The 19940-nt window shown below is 41.9% G+C and overlaps 2 protein-coding genes across 3 annotated transcripts; both read left to right on the forward strand.

The window, feature by feature from the left end:
- The first annotated feature begins 320 nt into the window (after positions 1 to 320).
- On the forward strand, positions 321 to 7633 carry LOC142971502 (solute carrier family 35 member F2-like). The gene is made up of 8 exons (XM_076112056.1): positions 321 to 451; positions 1378 to 1553; positions 1740 to 1867; positions 3279 to 3438; positions 4498 to 4654; positions 4736 to 4788; positions 5308 to 5462; positions 6454 to 7633. Exons 1-8 carry the CDS (start codon positions 342 to 344, stop codon positions 6820 to 6822), a joined length of 1308 nt encoding a protein of 435 aa, XP_075968171.1. The 5' UTR covers positions 321 to 341; the 3' UTR covers positions 6823 to 7633.
- A 1049-nt stretch (positions 7634 to 8682) lies between these two features.
- LOC142971505 (flotillin-2) lies at positions 8683 to 19930 on the forward strand. 2 transcript variants are annotated; one of them, XM_076112063.1, is made up of 11 exons: positions 8683 to 8866; positions 9767 to 9848; positions 10585 to 10675; positions 11179 to 11302; positions 11892 to 12010; positions 14190 to 14303; positions 14394 to 14513; positions 14646 to 14860; positions 15563 to 15746; positions 16360 to 16543; positions 16704 to 19930. In XM_076112063.1, the coding sequence occupies exons 1-10, from the start codon at positions 8818 to 8820 to the stop codon at positions 16537 to 16539; spliced, it is 1278 nt and encodes a 425-aa protein (XP_075968178.1). In that variant the 5' UTR covers positions 8683 to 8817; the 3' UTR covers positions 16540 to 16543; positions 16704 to 19930. The 2 variants fall into 2 exon arrangements, with proteins under 2 accessions (XP_075968178.1, XP_075968177.1); XM_076112062.1 differs by having other exon boundaries at positions 16360 to 16509.
- Positions 19931 to 19940: the final 10 nt, after the last annotated feature.

The following is a 19940-nucleotide window of genomic DNA, read 5'->3' on the forward strand; positions in this document are numbered from 1 at the left end:
GTACATCACTTGAGTTAATGTACTTAATTAGTTTCCAACAATGTAATTGTAATCCATTTAGAAAAACAAAACAATGATGAAGCACTGTTCCTCCAACACATCAGCAGATAACAGATGAGAGTAAAAACAAGAAGAAGCAAAGTGATGACTTCTTTAATCTTTCATCATCAGCGCTTATCTCTAAGTGCTGCTGGCTGTCTTCAACACATTACACACAGAGATAAGTGACAGAGTAATCTTTGCCCTCTGAGTCAGCTAATCATTCAGGGAAAAGCCAAGGAGTTAAAAGCCCGTAACCGTGAAAAAGTCAGAGAGGATTCCACCATCACCGGAGTGGCAGCATGGCTACCAAGCAGTCTGAGGATGCACTCAGGGACGTGAGTGACGAGAGCCGAAGCAGTGGACTCATGTTGAGGATCAGGAGATTCAAGCCTGAGGAAGTTTTCACCTGGTGAGTGGACACGGGAGATGAGAAGAAGGGAAAGCATAGAGGAAGTTACCCTTTGAACAGAGCCAGGAAAGCTGTTTCCCCCTGTTGGTAGTGAAAATGTCAAACTTTTCCTTTAAGATTACGGTCACCACCAGTGGTGGAAGAAGTAATCAGATCATTTACTTTAGTGGAAGTACTATAGCACGCTGAAAATACTCCACTACTAGTCCTGAACTCCAACCTGCATGTACCAGCAAAATGTACTTAAAGTAAAATTATTGATATAGTGTTTTCCTATTATATATGATGTTTCTGGATTAATATCAATGCTGTATGTTGCATTGTACTGCTGTAAATGTTTTTAACTCCTCTATCTGCTGTTGGTTGGTTTAATCTACATCAATGCATCGTATTCTATAAGATCATCACATGTTTGTAGCGTCTCTGTCCTGTGAGAACCTCGTATCTCTAAACAGATCAACAGTCCTGTTTTCAGCTTTGTGACGATGCATTTTCCAGCTGATCCAAGAGGCTTTTTGAAGAGTTTACTTCGATGAAGAAGTAGGAGGATTATCATGAACACATAAAGGAACACTTCTCAATTTATCACAAACACTCAGCATCAACACATCTGGAGATACTTGGTTTTCACTGGACAAGAAGGTTATGAAAAATTGTAATCTGAAAAGTAACTAAAGCTGTCAGACAAATGTAGTAAAAACGTACAATATTTACCTCTGAGATGTAGTGGAGTAGGAGTATAAGGTTGCATAAAATGGAAATACTCATGTAAAGTACTTTGAACTTGTACTTAGTAAATGTATTTAGTTACATTCCACCACTGGTCGCCAATGTTATGTTCTCAAGAATGTTTAAAGTGGACGACATTGAAAAATAAAAGTGCCTGGTGCTTTTAAAAATGTGCCGTCTTCCTCCTTCTCTCTCAGGCAGCTGGCCAAGACGTTGGCCATGGGTCAGGGTCTGGCTGGGCTCATCTGTGGGACGGCCATCAGCTCCCAGTACCTGGCCTCCAACTTCCATATGAACACACCCATGCTGCAGAGCTTCTTTAACTACGCCCTGCTGTGTGTCACCTACACCACCATGCTGCTCTGCAGAACAGGTAACACCCACACCTATACCTGAGATAATACCTGTAACACAGGGGTAATATTTCATTCGATGATAAGCAATATTACTAAATGTTTCTGTTTGACTTTTAGTGTTGCGAAGTTATAATCTAAAATTCTGTCTGTAAACGAATAGATATCAATACTGAAGTTCAGGGGTGTTCCCCTTTAAAACGTAGGGGATGGCAATATTTTACAGATACTGAAGAAGCGCTGGTGGAAGTATCTCCTGCTGGGGCTGGTGGACGTGGAGGCCAACTACACCGTGGTTAAAGCGTACCAATACACCACCCTCACCAGCGTTCAGGTGGGTACAGGTTATGTTTGTGCGGTTTTCATGTTTTTTTTAAAAACGTAACCGTTGTGCTTTTAAAAAAGTTGCTCTGATGTCCTGAAAGAACAATAATGTCTGAGTCAATAACATTCCATAGAATTGTGTATTCATATTATTTTCTAGTTTCACTGAGTTCAATATTTTAACCAACTTCTGTCCAAACTACCAATTTTATTTCAGTGTAGAGTATGTCTATGATTAGAAACAACATTGATCTTGTTGCATTTTTTATTTTGATGCAGTGTCAGATAAAAAAAAAAAGAAGTTAAAACTCTTCATCAGTGCTGATCATAACTACAAATATGTATTCATTTTCATCCTTTAAATTCCAGTTTGTTTGAATAATGCCACTGTTTTTGCAGACATTTTTTAAAATATTTTTTTACATACAAGATGCTCGGGGGAATTGTATTAGTCTGGGTATGTCAATAATAAGCAACAACACTGGTGAGTGGCATTAAACACTGCAGTGCTCCATGATACAACAGTATAGTGGAAACCAGAAAAATAGCAATCTGGTGGAAATTAGATAAACAGTACAATTTTGAAGCCAGGGCTCCAGATTGAAAGCCTGATATAATAGAGTCGGCAATATTACTCTCTAATGGCCGTGGGATCAACAGTTGTATTTTTAATGGGTTTCAACAGGAACATTTTTGTCCTTGGGTGTCTGTATTTTGGCTACACAGTTTATTGTAGACGTATTATTGTTCCGATGTGAGGGCTCCGGGACAGAGGATGTCGTATGTGTACAGATTGTAAAGCCCTCTGACGCAAATTAGAAATTTGTGATTTTGGGCTATACTAAAGTCAATTTAATTGAATTGAATTAAAGGACCTGAGGATGAACTTCCAAAATTTGAAAATAAAACTCACACCCTTGCTAATATGTATGAAATATGCATAAGCTGATCCAAAAATTAAAAAGCTCAAAATGTCCCTATAGTAAGACACAAATATTAATTTAATGAGGTTAGTGAACAGTACATTTTAGTAGTTCTTTGTTTCAAGTCAAAAGTTCGAAGAACCCTTGTATATACTAGAAAATGTGAAGTTGAATGAACTATTATAACTTTTTCTACAATAACTCAACAAGATAAAATTCCACTATATTACTGATGGTTTACTGTGTATCGGAGCAGGCTTCTTTATATTATTGTGCAGCTTGTTTTTCATTGACTTTCAGTCCAATGCCACCAGAATCAGACAGACTGTGGCTCTTTGGCTCCACCTGCTGATGTGTAAATCAGTCAATGACACTTTTTTCCCCCTGTGTCACTTTATTTTGAAGGATTACTGTTTTTAATGTAGATATAAAGTAATTTAAAGTATTTATCGATGTTTGTGTTTATATTCAAATGTGTTTCTGGCTTCCTGTCTCCAGCTGCTGGACTGCTTTGTGGTCCCGGTTCTGATGATCCTGTCCTGGTGGTTTCTGAAGACACGATACAATACGGTCCACTACATAGCCGTCAGTATCTGTCTCCTCGGGGTGGGGGCCATGGTGGGGGCCGACCTGCTGGCTGGACGAGACCAGGGCTCCAGTAAGAACTTCTCTCAAGTGCCAACCCTCCTGTGATCAGGGCCTGCATTTATCAAACTGTGACATTTTGGATTTAAAAGTCAAAATCCTTCACTTGGACTCTTCCCCACAGACTTTAAGGGGAATTTTGCCATGTTTGCACATCAACGTCTGTTTACGGTTGTTGAGGAGTATTGCTGCACATGTGAAAATAGTTGTATTCAGCCTTTTGTGTCTGTCTCCAGAGGGAACCGTGGGAAGTCTGATAAATGTCCTCTAGTGATGTCACTTGAGTCAGTGCCGGTTGGGTCTGAAGATATTAGCCGCTACTACATTAGCTGCTACTAAAATAACCCACCTGAATCTCTGGCCAAAATGTCAGTGATCACGTTGCATTGTGGGTAACGAAGGCATCAGGTTTTGACATGGAAGAGGAAAGTATAGAGTAAAACGAGACAATTTCTCTTGTTCTCTATATATTGCAGCCGATCAGGAGCTACTTAAAGGAACAGTGGGTAGGATTTAGGGGGATTTATTGGCAGAAATGGAATATAAAATGGTATATAATCACCTGAAACTAAGAGTCGCTGTGTTTTTGTTAGCTTAGAATGAGCCCTACATATCTACATAAAGAGCAGGTTAGGTAAGGTAAAGTAAGGGGTATTCAGTTGGTTGCAATCTGCAACCTCACCACTAGATGCCACTAAATCGTACGCACTGCTCCTTTAAGAAACCTCAGCAGCTCTCCTTAATTTAAGATCAAATATTTTATTCTTAAATTTGGGAGTAGGGTGACAGTGAAGAATGTTTACTTTTATCTTTTATATAAATCCAAAATGTCGCGTTTGTCTAGCAGCTTGGTATGAGCACCAATGTCAGTTGTCTTCAGGCAAACCTGGTAAACAAATGTCATAGCCCCTCTCATGCCGATCAGTGGATTTTTAGAGGAATGCCTTACAAAATCTTAGAGAATCTTATTTTGGTAACCACAAAATCCCAGACAAGACAAACAAACCAACACGAAGCAAATCCGTGTAATTTTCACAATGTTGTACCACAGTAATGTTATGTGTCTCCTCAGCCTCAAACATCCTGCTCGGGGACGGTTTGGTGCTGCTCAGTGCTTCGCTGTATGCCGTGTCTAATGTGTGTCAGGAATACACCGTGAAGAACCTCAGCAGGGTGGAGTTCCTGGGAATGGTGGGCCTGTTCGGCACCATCATCAGCACCGTGCAGATGTAAGTGTGTGCGGGTGTGATCAGGATATAGGACTCATTCAACATTATGGTTAATCTGGCGTTTTTCTTTCCTTTACCCAGGGTGATCCTGGAACGTAATGAAGTGGCTAACATCCAGTGGAGCTGGCAAGTCGGTGAGTATCTGCAAAGCAGCATCGTCAAGACAAAACAAAAGACAAAATACAGCAAAATAACAATTTCACCTCCCCTGGTTCAATTCATTGATTCTACAATGCAAAACTATATTTGAGTATGGATAGATATTGTTTGCATAGATAAAGAAATGCCGAAAGTTTTCCTTGTAGTCTCTAGCTTTTCTCCTGACTAAACTGAAAGTTGACAATTTCCCATCGTAGAAATAAAGTTGAGCATCAAGGGGCAATAACTTGGCTAACCTTTGACCTCATATTGACCTCTGTTGTTACAGGAGGAGCTGACTAAGGAGTCACAGAAACACAGCTCAGATACTGTTTATCAAGTAATAGAGAAGTAATTGCTTATTAGTCCATTGAAAAGTAATCCCGATGCAGTTTTAGGAGTATCTGTTGTGTGCAAAGGTTAGCACAAAGGCTGGAAACAGGTTAGCTTGTTAGGAGGCTAGAGCGAAGTTTTTTGTTCACATTGAACTCAGAGTAGGGCCTCTCTCCTCTCAGGGCTCCTGTTCTCTGCCTATGCGCTGTGCATGTACGCTCTGTACAGCTGTATGCCCATAGTGGTGAAGCTGAGCAGCGCCACCGCCGTCAACCTCTCCCTGCTCACCGCCGACCTCTTCAGCCTCTTCTGCGGGATCTTCCTCTTCCAGTACAATGTGAGCAGACACACACGAATTGTAGCTAGAGCACAAAATGTGGATCAATCCGCCGGTGAAAGTAGTCTCCAACGAATGCACTTTTCCCTCCTGTTTGAGTTACGGATGCTAAAAAACTACCAGCTGTCCAGCTGATTCAGCTCTTTTCAATGGGTTTGGGGGCAGAGTGCCACAGACAGGCGGTGTTAGGACGGAGAGAAAAAAGAGACTCACCTGCTTCTCCGGGTGTCAACGATTCTCTCGTTGTTATAGTGATACAGTAGTGTCAATGAATCAGAATTATTGTTAAACTGTAATCTCAACGTCATGTGTTTTCGCACAGCAGCATGCATATGCAGAGTTTATTAAGTCGTGAGTTCAAAGTCCTTTAAACGGCTTCAAAACAGACGAATACTTTGTCTGTAAACGTCACTTATGCAACAATTCACCCAGGTTTGTCCTCTGCTTCCCTGACACAAACTGCTCAGTGAGGAATAATAACTTGAATATTTGTTCATGTTTCATGTGCTCCACCTTATTTTTTTTACTAAATTCCATTTCCAGACTATATCATATAATATGCTTTGAATGATGATTTGCCTATGTTATGGTTTATTCACACAAAAAAGTTTGTTTACCTGGTTAAAAATTCTTTAAAAGCACCTCCTCCTTTTCCCTCATTGGAAAAAAATCCAGCATCTATGTATTTAAAAATATATTTTTATTTCTTAACTCAAAATGTCTCCTACTTCACTGAAAAGTTCATTCTCAGTGTATATATGCATGCGAGAGGTTTCCCATTTGTGTAAGTTTCATACTGGACCGTAATGGCTCCAAACTGGTGGTGATAAACCCTGCAGGTGCGTGCATGTGTTAAAGTCCACCTCTGTTGACAGAAAACTTAAAAAAATTATTTGCGTCATATTGAAAATGAACCCACCGTGTTAGAGATGGAGTATTTTAATATTCCCTTAGCTCACCTTTGTTCATACGCTCTCATGCCCCGCCTCAGTTCTCTGGGCTCTACCTGGTCTCGCTGGTGGGCATCCTCATCGGCTTCATCGCCTTCAACGCCGTGCCAATACCCACGGACTGCACGGACACCGCCGCCTCCTCTTCCTCCTCCATATGTGAGGAAGGTTACTCTGACGACCCCAATTGTCAATCGACGATTCCCAATGACCTTCCCAAGTGGGAGGCAGCCGTGAGGATCACCGCTGAGGAAGAGGAGCAGCAGGGGCGTGGAGAGACGGAGGAGGGCTTGGAGGAAGAGCACAGAAGGAGAGGGAAGAAGAAGAGAGCATCAAGACCATCGCAGAGCCTCGGAAGAGGGAGCGGTGACGTGGATGTTGTTGCTATTATACACAACACTAAAATGTGAACTACAGCATGGAAAACTGTCAACATGTCATATATTTTTCAGAACACATTTATTTATTTATTGAGACTTGAATCTATACAGAAATGGACTTAGACAGGATATACGATGGCACCAGATGATGTAGGCTACTGGAAAGTTGACCTGGGTGGCAAATTGTTGTGCTCTTCTTTTTGCCAGGTATTTCAACCGTAATGTAACTGTGATGCGGAATGATTTTGTGTCACCTTGTTATTGTTGTGATGGTTTTTGTCATAATTTTTTGTCTGTGGTTGTTTTGCCCCAAAGTAGTTTTTGTGTCTCTTTACAGCTGTTTCGCATCTCTTTGTAGTTTCTTTAATCTCGTTTTGTTTTTGTGTCTCTTTGTACTTGTTTTATGTTTCTTTGTGTTCTTTTTGAGTTTCTTCTTGGTTGATCTGTGTCCCTTTGAGTAACTTTTTTCTAAGTGAAGGCCAGGGGAGCGCTGACTCTATGAGACCCTGGACCTGTGCCTGGTATGTCCGTTAAGAAATCACATTCAACAATAATGTCCAAATTCACATTTTAGCTTCTTTTTTTTATAGGTCAAACCCGTTTTTTGTGTGTTTAGGGCTGTAACGAACGATTATGTTCATTATTGATGAGTCTGTAAATGACTTTCTTGATTGATTAATTGTTTGGTCAATAAAAATATCAGATATTTTGTAAAAGTCTATCAAAGAATGGTCCATGGGTGAAAAATCACATTTTACCAGAGCACAAGTTGACTTATTTTGATGTTGTGTTTTGTTCAACCAATAGACGCTTAAAAGACAGAACGAATGAAAACCAGCAATTATTCACACAGCTTAGTTTAGCATAAACACTGGAAACAGAGCGAAACAGCTGGCAATTAACATGTTATATATTTTTTATTTAATCCGTATTAAAAAACAGTGTAAATTGTCATTTTTTTGGAGCGGAGACTCCAGGACGTTTCTGGTCGCTGCCAAGAAAGGGTCCATAAACACTGATGAGTTAGCAGAAAGAATACTCCCTATGTTACACTACCTTCATCAGTGGAGCAGCAGGGAACAAAGATACACATTGAATCCCAGGACAGCCAGGGGGGATGCTGGGATGTTTCCCAGGCCGTCCTGGAACAGGTGGACCACCAGCAGCAATTTTTAACAAAACATTTTTGTAATTATAACATAAGTCTCCATGGAATGTAATACAATATAGACAAAAAGTTAAGAGACAAAAGAAAAGATTAAAGTTTTTTTAGTTCCATGACAGAAATATGCATACTTATTACTTATTCAAATTTAATGTTGAAGAGTTTTCAAGAACAGGTTTATTTTGTATTAGAGATTTAATTAAAATGTGATCGTGTTTGAAGATTTGCTTGGATCTGTTTTTGTTTGTTTGAATATAATAGATGGTAATTTATTTCCATGAATGTAAAATGTGGCTAAAATAATGAGCAAATAATGACATATTGTTTTACCGACCAAAATGTTTTAAGATCTGGGCGGAACAAAATTCGTCAAACTAGCGTCAATGTAATACAACGACAATTTGTAATGACAAACTACCACTTCCGGGGAATTCTTTCAAAATACACTGTCAAAACGTGTACATTTAGGTCAACCTCTACGATGGGGTGGTTGAGCTAGCACTAGACCTATCTTCTCCACTAGCACTGGTCAGAACCTATATCATCTCGGTATAAGGCTGAGGCACTTCTCACCATCACACAGTGTGAGCAACGTTAGTAGCAAGGCTACCAACATGTAGCATGTATCCTTGCTCGTTACTGACCGTCCTCGTGAGTCGTCCGTGTTGACAAACGTTACGTCACTGTACGCTGTCGTTAGGTGGGGCGGGCGCTGTGTTGTTGCTATCGTCGTGCGAGACGTTACGATTTATTCTACACCGTCTAGCCTTGGATTAAAACGACGGATAACATTTCACATCCTCGACTCCGCAAAGGGTCCTGCTGTTTGCTCGTTTTTTCTCTTACTATTCCGAGTCAACATGGGGAGCTGCTTAACTGTGGGGCCGAACGAAGCTCTGGTGGTCTCTGGTACGGTGTCCCTCTTATTACTGAACGGAGCTAAGCTAGCTGTCATTTCGATATAAGAGCTAACGGACTAACCGTTAGCTGGTGTCAGAGGCGAACTGGCAAATGTTTTTTCTTGCTCTTGTTTATAGAAATATAGCTTCACTGCTACTCCAAAACAACAGTCTGATCGACACTGTATGAAGATACTAAATCTGTGTTAGAAACGTTAATCACGGTTTACTTAGAACGGTGAGGCTAACACCATTAGCAAGCAAGGCAGTGACGGTTGGTTAGCATTATTAGCAGTCATTAATAAACTCAGTACAAACGTCAACAACACTTCATTATAAAACTACAAACGCACGTGTAAATAGTAACTATCAGAGCTGCTGTCTGTGGAAGCTGCCTCTTCATGTAGGCCCATGATACAGCTGAAGGGGGCGGGTCATCCTCCAATGAACTCGTGCTATAATGTAACGTTAGCTGTGATTTATTGGTGGCACAAAATATCACAAAGCTACTGTACAGTAGTGGCTCCCAGTATTGTTTGGCTAGTGACTCCTAAAACAGCGATGTCTACTTGTGGCCCACCGTCACCAGTTGCTAGTGGTGGAAAGTAACTAAGTACATGTACTCAAGTACTGTACTTGAGTACAATTTTGTCACACCTGTGCATTAAGTATTTTTATTTTGGGCTACTTTATACTTCTACTTCACTTCATTTAGAGGGAAATATTGCACTTTTTACTCCACTACATTAATTGGACCAATGTACTAGTAGTATACAAGGTTTCTCAAATCGGGTTCCAAAATGACAAACTGTTTTAATCTGGGGACCTGCTTCTGACAGACAGATGCTTGTTGAACAAACCCTCACGCTACATGCATTTTGTTTTAATGCAACTGTTCCTCTTCCCTCAGGTGGCTGCTGTGGCTCTGATACAAAGACCTACGCCGTGGGAGGCTGGGCCTGGGCCTGGTGTCTCATCTCGGACACCCAAAGGTGACAACATAGTAAAATCATACGGTCCATTCATGATATCTCGAAACGGAGTTGACTTTCAGTAGCTCCTTGAAATGCTTTTGTGCCGGCAAGTGCTTCTCATGGCAGATAAGTGGATTATAATATTGAAAGCTTTCTGTTCAAATGCGTTCAGACCACAGCTGAAATGGGCTTTAGTCTTGGATTTCCACAGGGAAGTCAGTCCCATTATCTAAATAGTTGTCTGTAAGCAAGTGGAGGAGGAAAGCCGGTCTTCCGTTCTCTGTCTACTGTTCCACGCTGTGTTGTTGTTTCCAACGCAAACTGGTACAAAGGTCTCCTTTTCACGTCAGCCTACACATTCACATTGTTCTAAGATGAGTAGTTGTGCTCGACTGTTAAATGTGCACTGTCACAAGACAGAGGGACATTTCTCAGATACATTTTTTTGCCGCTGTTGTCATTGGCTGCTTGATTTTCACCTAGTACATACTAGTTCTGTTTATTTGGACCTCTCTTTGTTCAGCTTTGTTGTCCTTGTTTTTCGCTGTATGTCTACTTCTGTGTATGTACAACGAGAGCAACATAAAACCGGAATCAAACGCTCGGCCAACAAAGCGGACTCTGATTCTGATTCTAATGCACAACCAGCGTCAGATTCTCAGCGTCTAAACAAAAATGAGCATTTAACATCTACAGGTTTTATTCCATTGTTCCACAGCTTGCTCTCATCACTGAATGTGTCTTTTTGCTGCAGGATAACCCTGGAGATCATGACTCTGCAGCCCCGATGTGAGGATGTGGAGACCGCAGAGGGGGTAGCCATCACTGTCACAGGGGTGGCTCAGGTAAGACCGCATGCCAGGGTCACACACATGGACCGGGCCGGGTTCAGGCCAAGTCTGACTGAATCTCAACGTCTTTATACTCACTGAAATGTGTCTTTAGCGCAGAATATCGAAAACAGCTGGAATCTGATGTCTGGTTTACTTGTTCTGTGATCAGATACAGTAGTTAAATATTTGTATACTATAATAAGTTTATACTCTTTTATTGAGGCAAAGTTGTGCGGATGCTTGTGTCGAGACTATATTTAACATTTGAGACCTTTGGCCTCTCTTGTTAAATATAAAAAGTGTTTTTGTTGAAGTGAAAAATATAATTTAGCTATTAGTACCAAAATCAGTGTATCAGCACTATGAAATAAACAAATAGAATAATGCACAGCTATTATTACTCTTTAGCTTGTTTGTATTTCTTCTCATTTTGTTACAAATGTGATGTTTTCTTTACCTCCAAATGCGAGTTTGTTTGGTCACCAGATGAGCTGACGTCACTCTGTCTTCTTCAGGTGAAAGTGATGACGGAGCAAGACTTACTGGCCGTGGCCTGTGAGCAGTTCCTGGGTAAATCAGTCATGGAGATCAAAGCTGTGGTCCTGCAGACTCTGGAGGGACATCTGCGCTCCATTCTAGGTACGGACGTGCATCGCGTTTCAACAATTGTGTTTGTTAACATTCAGAGACCTGAATTTGTTTCCTGACAGGCCTGTGTAGATAATATACGAGAGTGGTTTTGGATTCATCTTCAAGATAGTAAAAAATGTCCAAGGTGACGTCTTCAAATTTCTTCTCTTGTTCGACCGATAAACCAAACCTCAAGATGTTCAGCTTACAAATACATACACCCGAAAATAAGCAGATATTCACAATCAGAGGCTGGAGTCTTTGTCAGTTAAAACATGACTTAAACCATTCATTTGTTTGAAAGAAAATGACAACTTAAAAACTGTATTAAACAACAAACTGTCTTTGCTCTAATTCTTCAGGAATATTATTAAAACCTAATGAGCCATTGATGTTTGTGTGTGTTAATGATTACATGCTTCTCTTAAGGGTTAAGAGAACTCTGATGCCCTCGTTGTTACATAAACCAAAGAAATCTCGATCAAAAAGAAAAAGAAATGCACAACACTGCTGCTAGTTTGTGGAAAGTAGCGTTTCAAACAGCGAGGCACACGTGTAAATGTGATGTGCAGATACTGACACCGTCTCTCTTTCGCAGGTACTTTGACTGTCGAGCAGATCTATCAGGACAGGGACCAGTTCGCCAAACTGGTGAGGGAGGTAGCGTCTCCCGACGTGGGCAGGATGGGCATCGAGATTCTCAGCTTCACCATTAAGGTGGGTGGGCGGTGCTGCGAGAGGCTACGGCAACGATGCCTGGAGCTCTTGACAGCGAACCAGAACGCCTGAAGAAAGTTGTAATGTAGCTAAGGGTCAAAATAATACATATTAGCATGGATTATGAAAAGGGAAAACAGCATGTATTTAAATCGATCTGTGGTCTGGATTCAAGAACAACCCCTATTCACGGGCCTGTCCAGCAGGTGTGAGAACCCTCCTCGATGGTGGCCGACCTGGGTCTGGGTCACGGGTCTGAGGAAGAGAAGAAGCATATTTAAGGATTCGAGGATCATTCACTGTCATTATGCAACACGGGGATGCACAACAAGATGTTACTTGACCGTCAAAGAGAAACGCTTGTGCACATGCTTTCTTGAGATCAGCTGAGAGAACATCGACGTATTTCAGAGATCTAAAAGACAGACAACATTCAAAGTCATTTCCAGTCAAGCATCATAAACTTTTAACAGCTGTCCCGCTTGTGTTTATAGTTTCGTGGTGTCCAACAAAGCTGTAAAAATAGTTCAGCTATTTAGGTCTGATGAAATCAAACGAGCTCCTAGAGCACTATTTCAGAAGGTTTGATTAATGTTCTTATAATACTATTTATTGTGATATTTCTGCCCACAATAATAGATCCACAGTCACTAGAGCTGAGCGGCAGACCATGTGTTTATAGGCTAAGCAGCACTGTAGCGATCACACAAACATGAGTCAGCAGCCACCCCGTCTTCTATGGAATATGTATCTGTAATATGTTTTGATCTACCATCGAGGCTGCTGCTCATTAGAGAAGTCCTCTCTGGCAGCAGCCTCCCTCCTCCTGTGCACTTCACTGCTGTTGATTAGAACTAATTGGAGTGTGCTGCAGACACAGCGGCTCACCGCACCACTTAGCTGAAAGCCCAGAGTCCATTTCTTTCACATCAGTGGGTCCAGATGGTTTTGTGTGACGCGTCAGGGCCAGATTAGCTCATTAGTGGAGGCCTCAGACATTTGTGGGTTGTCTTTTCAGTATTCATTTGCTGTGGATATTATTTGTAAAAACAGGGAGTTCCTTTTATGTGGTTGTTGGACGTAGCTGAGACCTTGCAACCAATCAAACGCTTCCTGTGAATGAGGCAACTCTTTTAGTGCAGGCGTGGAAAATCAATAAACTGTTGCGACGCACAGATCGAAGGTCTGTGTGATCGCAACCGCAATCAGTGGTGAGAGAAACAGGATATTTAGGTATTCACTACATATTTCTGATAATAATGTTTATGTAATTCTTCTCTTCAGTCCAGCCTCTTCATGAGACTTTGTTAGATTTTGACGTCATGGTTTTATTTATCGCTGCATCCACCGTCCATTTAACTCACACTTGGAAGCCGCCCAGTACAAACACAGTTTACACAGCTACATCCAGAGCTCCTCACTGACGCTCCAGTCTGCCTTCAGCCTCTTATAAACACTGAGAGATGATGTATGATGTGTCCGTGTTGTCTGTGCTTTCATCAACAGCTAATGAAGAAGACGAGTACCTGCTCGTCTCTTAGCTAGCTGTGTTGTTAGATTGCTGCTAGTTCCTGAACTCGGTCTGCGATGGTGTTTCTTCACAAACTGACATTTGTAAAAGTCTGTATCTGGTCGGAGCTCACCTGCTCACACACCTTTAGCAGCACTGGGCTGTAGCTTCTGTAAATATATTCTGCTGTGATTACAGTCTGCCTTTTAATTCTCGGACAATTTGATGTTTTTCTTGGAGGCTAAATTTAGCTCCGTGTTTGGTGTCAAAATGCCGACGTAAATTGTCTTCCTTCATCACCGACACGCATCATAACACAGAAGACAGACCCGTTTTTCTCCTTGAAGCACAAACATGTATTCACTTTCATATCTTTCATTACATTTTCTTCCCTCTGCATCAATTTTTCTCTTCTTGGACATTTTGGGATTATTTGTCGATCGTTTTCAACTCAATCACTTGTTGGAAAACCTCTTTACGGGCTGTTCCCTCTCCTGTCCACCTGTTGTGATAGTTTTAATGTCGGCACACAGACAACATGCTATCTCATAATTTCAACTTTCTATCTCATCATTTAGACCATGGGGATACTTTTATTTTCAAGTCTAATTTAGACTGATTTAGAACGTAACATTTATGAAGCTCACAGCTGTTTGTCTGTGCTCGCAGGATGTGTTTGACAAACTGGATTACCTGAGCTCTCTGGGGAAGACCCAGACTGCAGCCGTGCAGAGGGACGCAGACATCGGCGTGGCCGAGGCAGAGAGGGATGCTGGGATACGGGTAAGGAGGCTTTAGCGGGGCGGGAAACTCCGAGAGGTGGATCCCATTGTGCACAACAACCAACTGCTTTACGTCTTCATCGTCTCATAGGAAGCAGAGTGTAAGAGGGAGATGATGGACGTCAAATTCAAAGCCGACACCAAGATGGCCGACTCCAAACGGGAACTGGAGCTGCAGATGGCTTCTTTCAACCAGGAAGTCAACACTAAGGTGGAGCTTGAAACTAGCAGGTTTCAAACATAGTGTGTGTGTGTGCGTGTGTGCGTGTGCGTGTGTGTGTGTGTGTGTGTGTGCGCACGCGCTTTGGAAGTGTGTGACAGTCTTGTGCGCTGACGTTTTCAGAAAGCCGAGGCCCAGCTGGCGTACGAGCTGCAGGCAGCCAAGGAACAGCAGAAGATCCGCCTGGAGGAGATCGAGATCCAAGTGGTGCAGAGGAAGAAGGAGATCACCATCGGGGAGAGGGAGATCGTTCGGACGGACATGGAGCTCATCGCCACGGTCAAGAGGCCCGCCGAGGCCGAGGCCTACAAAATGCAGCAGCTGGCTGAGGGGCACAAGTGAGTGAGAAAGCCATCGGTTAAAGGGCCATTCAGACAGTTTATTGAGCTTTTCCAACCAGTACCCCCAATCACTAGGAAGTACAGAGACACTAGTGTTGGACACCGTCCTCAGTGGAGATCTGAAACATCTGGTAAAGACGTCATGTCACGATGCAAAACACTCATGTAGCAATTTAACAGCTTTGTTGTTTGCGTTTCTCTCTGAATAACAACAAGCTTGTAACCTTTGTAGTCGGCACGCCGTGTGAATATGAGCAGTAAATCTATTTGTAGGTGGAGGCGGAGGATCTGGTTGTTGAAATTCCAGCTGACTGGGATTTTCAGTTGCAAAGCATCCTGGGAGATATTTACTAAGGAAACAAACCGGTCAGGGTTTTGCACAGGTAAAGGGAGAAAAGTTTGGGTTCGATCAAAATGTTTTTAAGCAACGTTCTCAGCGACTGCATCTCTCGTACCAGCGCAGCAGAGGACCTGTCTTATTTTCTTCTTTGTATATTTATTATTTATATTTGAATAATATAAAACAAAACTATTTCTTACCCGATTAATCAAAGGAATAATCTGTAGAATGCTCGATTGCGAAAATAGTCGATATCTGCAGCCCGAGCTTCGGTCATGCGGCCTCCATTTTGCCCTTTGGGCTACATTTCAGTCAGGTGAATGTTTTTAACCTGACCGTCTTTATCCCCCCGGCGTCAGGATAAGGACGGTGCTGATCGCCCAGGCTCAGGCAGAGAAGATCAGGAGGATCGGAGAGGCGGAGGCGTCCTCCATCGAAGCGGTGGGCAAGGCGGAGGCTGAGAAGATGAGACTGAAGGCCGAGGCCTACCAGCTGTACGGAGAGGCAGCCAAGACGGCTCTGGTCCTCGAGGCCCTGCCCATGGTAACACATACACGGCTTCTTACAGGCTCCATAATGCACATCCAGCTCATCCAACCACGTGTAGTTTGCAGTGAACTCTTATTTTCAGTTCACTGGTTTGTTCGCGCATGATTTTTGTAGAAATCAGTACATGAATTAAAAAAAAAACACTATTACTTTATTTGTAGTAAAAAAACTGTGCTACCATTGGCTGTAAAGGGATAGTTGGACATTTCAAGACATGCATTTATTCACTCACTTGCAGAGAGTTAGGTGAGAAGATTGATGCCTCTCATATGTGACCCTTAAATACGAAGCTACTGCCACGAGATGTTAGCTTAGCTTAAAAAAAGACTGGCAACAGCTAGCCTGCCTGTGGCTACATCTAATAAATCTGCCTAACAGCACCTTTAAATCTTTGGTTATTTCATGTTTTTTAATAACCTCAGAATACCACCACACAAGCAGCTATAAAGCTGTAGCATGGTTGTTAGCTTTAAGAAGTAGCATGCTGTGTTTCTGATGGAAAATGACAGCTCACAGTCATGACGCTACGACTGCATCATGTGTCACATGATCTCGGTGTGTGAGGGTACTACCTGCTTACAGTAAACACTCAACTGTGTCTTTGCAGATTGCTTCCAAGGTGGCGGCGCCGTTAGCCAGGACCAGTGAGATCGTCATCCTGAGTGGGGACAGCAACCGCGTGACGGGCGAGCTCAACCGCCTGTTGGCTGAACTTCCTGCGTCTGTCAATGCTCTGACTGGAGTGGATCTGTCAAAGGTACGCCTGCTACGTCACATGGGTTTGTAACAACGTGAGTGTATTTGTTCTATTACTAAACTATCAAATATATAAGGAGTTAAGGGTATTGATCTGATGATGTGGTTTTGTTGGTGGAGGGTTAGGACGACGCTTTGTAGGACGACACTGGAAGACTTGAATTAGATGCTGTTTGATGCGTTTTTTCCCAACAGCTCCCGTTGCTGCAGAAGATGACCAACGCTCAAGCCTGAAACCCCGACGACCACACGAGACTCCAGTATCTGTTGTATGCACTCTGACGGACTGCCTTTAATACACTTGAATAATTCTGTTGTTTTATACGTATATATATGTATATGTATATATATATATACATATATATACTGTATACCAAGTGAATTTTGGAAACCTCTGGTGCCTTACTTTATACAGGGCCAGACTATCTGAACGCACTGCTGCTCATTCAAAAGATTTTTGTTTTTTATTTTAGTTTGAACACGGGAACATTTTGTGCTGTGATTTAATTTTTTTGTATCTGAATCGTATTTATTATTCCGTTTGCATGAAGTACCATGGGAGAGGAGAGCTGCTGTTAGACAGGTGTGCTGACGTACCTGCTGAACCTCATGCTCACGCCTGGTGTCTGGTGTTTGCTTCTTCAGACCACAAGGTCTCTGCTCTCACTTCTGACATTCCGCATGCTGCAGGCCTTCTTGATTTGTACGCCTCTTTCTTTATCGTAAGACACATCCGCGTTCACAATATTTTCCTTTGTATATTGTACATGTTGTAATTTTTAACTATTTATGTTCATTTCCGGGTTGATATTCTTTTTTTTTTTTTTACAATGTCACAGGTGCTCGCAATCTTCTAAGAAGCCCCCCTATCTTGTGCAAATGCTGTTTGTTGCTCTGAAAGAAGTGTGATCCTCTAGAGACTGTTGATATCAGGCTCTATACATATGATGATTATTTATATGCTGCCAGGGAAACGGGATGCAGAATCTGATCCGAGCTTGTGGTCCTTTGATATTTATAGTGGGTTTAAATGTAAAGGTTAGTAGTTTTGGCCTTGATTGAGATTAAAACAATTTAGTTGGTGTTTCAAAAAAACAAAAAACAAAAACAAAGGTTTCAGGGGCAAATTGTCAGAAATGACCGGCTTGGAGTTGCGTGAAGTTAGTTGATATTGCGTAGAAAAAAGCTTAATGTGAATAGATTGTGAAAATGAAAAGGCCAAACGGTGATGCCAAATAGAATAGATTGTCTTTCTGTTTTCATTTTATCAGAAGGTCTTGGGGATACTGCAAAGTTTATCAACAGATATCCGTAGATGCTAAGCCATGTCTGACAAGGTGGTCGACTAACCAAACTTTTCAGAGAAACTCGCTTTATTTTCAATGTTTGCATTGATTTGTTTTTTTATAACTGTGACATGAAATCTAGAAGGATCTTTTAGCAGAGTACTTTAACTTCTTGAACAATGTTTTATCTATTTTAATAAGTGATGTCACTGTTTGTAAATGGTCACGATGCTATGTTGTTTTTGGGGTCTAATGCACCAAAATGTTGAGCGTTAACAGTAGAAAGGTTTTTAGAAGGAAAGAAATGTATTTCACCCACTTCGACACTTCCAGAAGAAGTGAATCCTGCACGTCTCTTCTCAAAGCTGTGAAGAGCTGCACTCATTCAGCCCAAACTAGCGGGACAGCGCTCTTTAGTTTTGAGCCTCGTAGCTCAGGCGGGACACAACAAAATCATAGCGGTAGTTTGATGTACGGCTGAAGAAACAGCCAGTATGAGCATTCTGACAGAGTTCACAGAGGACTGTTATTATGGTTGTTGTTAATATTGTTTTTTTTTGGTGCTCCTCCTGAGTTGATTTATATTTCTTTCATTCTTTGCTGATATAGTGACTCAACAAATACTGTGACCATGATTATTGGTTTCGCTGCAAATGTGTCCAGTGACATGTTTGTGTTATATTCCTAATGTTATTTACAACACGTACACTGTGTGTCTCCAACGGCCATGACTTCCTGTATGCTCTTGCTGCATGTCATACGTCTGTACTCGGAGTAATCCTTTCACTCTCAGCTAATTGTCATTCTAATAAATCGAAAAATGCCATAATCTATTTATTTATTGCTATTTACAGTTCTGCACAGTTTATTTGATTGGTAATTCATTGTGACTCTTGACTCTGCTTCTTAATCTTGGTTCAAGGCATGGTGATGTCTCATTTATTTACGGATGTAAATATAAACATCGAACAAAAAGTTCGGAAATTAGTGTTTGGCAGATTATTTCTCTGTAACAATGCTTCTTGGCAATAAATGCTATACCGTTGGAAAGCCTGTTTATTTACCTTTCAAACGGTGCCCCATTTGTAAGGAACATGCATTTGTGGGATGAGCAGCACAACTGAGTATGTGGGTTGCGCCCATGAAAAATTTGTCAAATCTTCTCTGCCAATGCCAAACAGCTTATTCTGCTGTTGCTATTGACTCTTGTTTGGTGTTGTTTGGTGGATTGGATGATTGAAGTCTATCAGTAACAAGGAAGAAACAAGACATATTGGCAATTTTACAATTTATTCATTTAACAAACAGGAGCCTCAGTAGCGTGTGGAGGAACCATACACAGCCACACCAGCCTGGCACCTCCTCCTCATGCTGGTCACCAGCCTGCTCACACACTGCTGTGGGATGGCATTCCACTCCTCAAGCAGGATTTGTTGCAAGTCAGCCAACGTGGTTGTGTTGGTCACTGGCACGAACAGCTCGTCCCACAAGTGTTCACTTGGCTGGCAGGACATTCCATCCTCTCTACTCCCACGTCTCTGATGAACCGCTCTGTGGGGGCGAGCGTCTTCATCTTAGAGACTTAGAGGATGGAGTTCAGTCCCAGACTTGGAGAAATGGGATTGCCACTGGTTGCAGAATCTCATCTTGATATCTCTCTGCATTGAGATTGCCTCCAATGAAGACAAGCCTTGTTTTTCCAGTGATGGAGATGCCGCCCCACACCATCACACTGCCTCCACCAAAAGGTGTTACTCTATCGGTGCAGCAATCAGCATAGCATTCTCCCCGTCTTCTCCACACTTTGACCCTACGATCCTACTTCCTTAGGCAGAATCTGGACTCATCGCTGAACATAACGTTCCTCCACATGTTCAGGCAGAGAAGATTTGGCAAATTCTTCATGGGCGCAACCCACATACTCAGCTGTGCTGCTCATCCCAGAAATGCATGATCCTTACAAATGGGGCACCGTTTAAAAGGTAAATAAACAGGCTTTCCAACGGTATACAATTTATTGCCAAGAAGCATTGTTACAACAGAGAAATAATCTACCAAACACTAATTTCCAAACTTTTTGTTCGATGTTTAGATATAAGTCGTTTAATAGAAAATAAAACCGGATATCTGTCATAATCTCTTTGCA

Source organism: Anarhichas minor, unplaced genomic scaffold (assembly GCF_050575085.1).
Source record: "Anarhichas minor isolate MPS153535 unplaced genomic scaffold, ASM5057508v1 ptg000046l, whole genome shotgun sequence".
Taxonomy (NCBI): domain Eukaryota; kingdom Metazoa; phylum Chordata; class Actinopteri; order Perciformes; family Anarhichadidae; genus Anarhichas; species Anarhichas minor.

What these genes read in the sequence shown, in the direction of transcription:
- LOC142971502 (XM_076112056.1), top strand. Translation starts at nt 342, where the DNA reads ATGGCTACCAAGCAGTCTGAGGATGCACTCAGGGACGTGAGTGACGAG. An exon ending in CATGCTGCTCTGCAGAACAG is followed by an intron (nt 1,554 to 1,739) that starts GTAACACCCACA and finishes TTTAAAACGTAG; the next exon opens with GGGATGGCAATATTTTACAG. An exon ending in TCTTCCTCTTCCAGTACAAT is followed by an intron (nt 5,463 to 6,453) that starts GTGAGCAGACAC and finishes GCCCCGCCTCAG; the next exon opens with TTCTCTGGGCTCTACCTGGT.
- LOC142971505 (XM_076112062.1), top strand. Translation starts at nt 8,818, where the DNA reads ATGGGGAGCTGCTTAACTGTGGGGCCGAACGAAGCTCTGGTGGTCTCT. An exon ending in TTCTCAGCTTCACCATTAAG is followed by an intron (nt 12,011 to 14,189) that starts GTGGGTGGGCGG and finishes CTGTGCTCGCAG; the next exon opens with GATGTGTTTGACAAACTGGA. An exon ending in AGAGGGATGCTGGGATACGG is followed by an intron (nt 14,304 to 14,393) that starts GTAAGGAGGCTT and finishes ATCGTCTCATAG; the next exon opens with GAAGCAGAGTGTAAGAGGGA.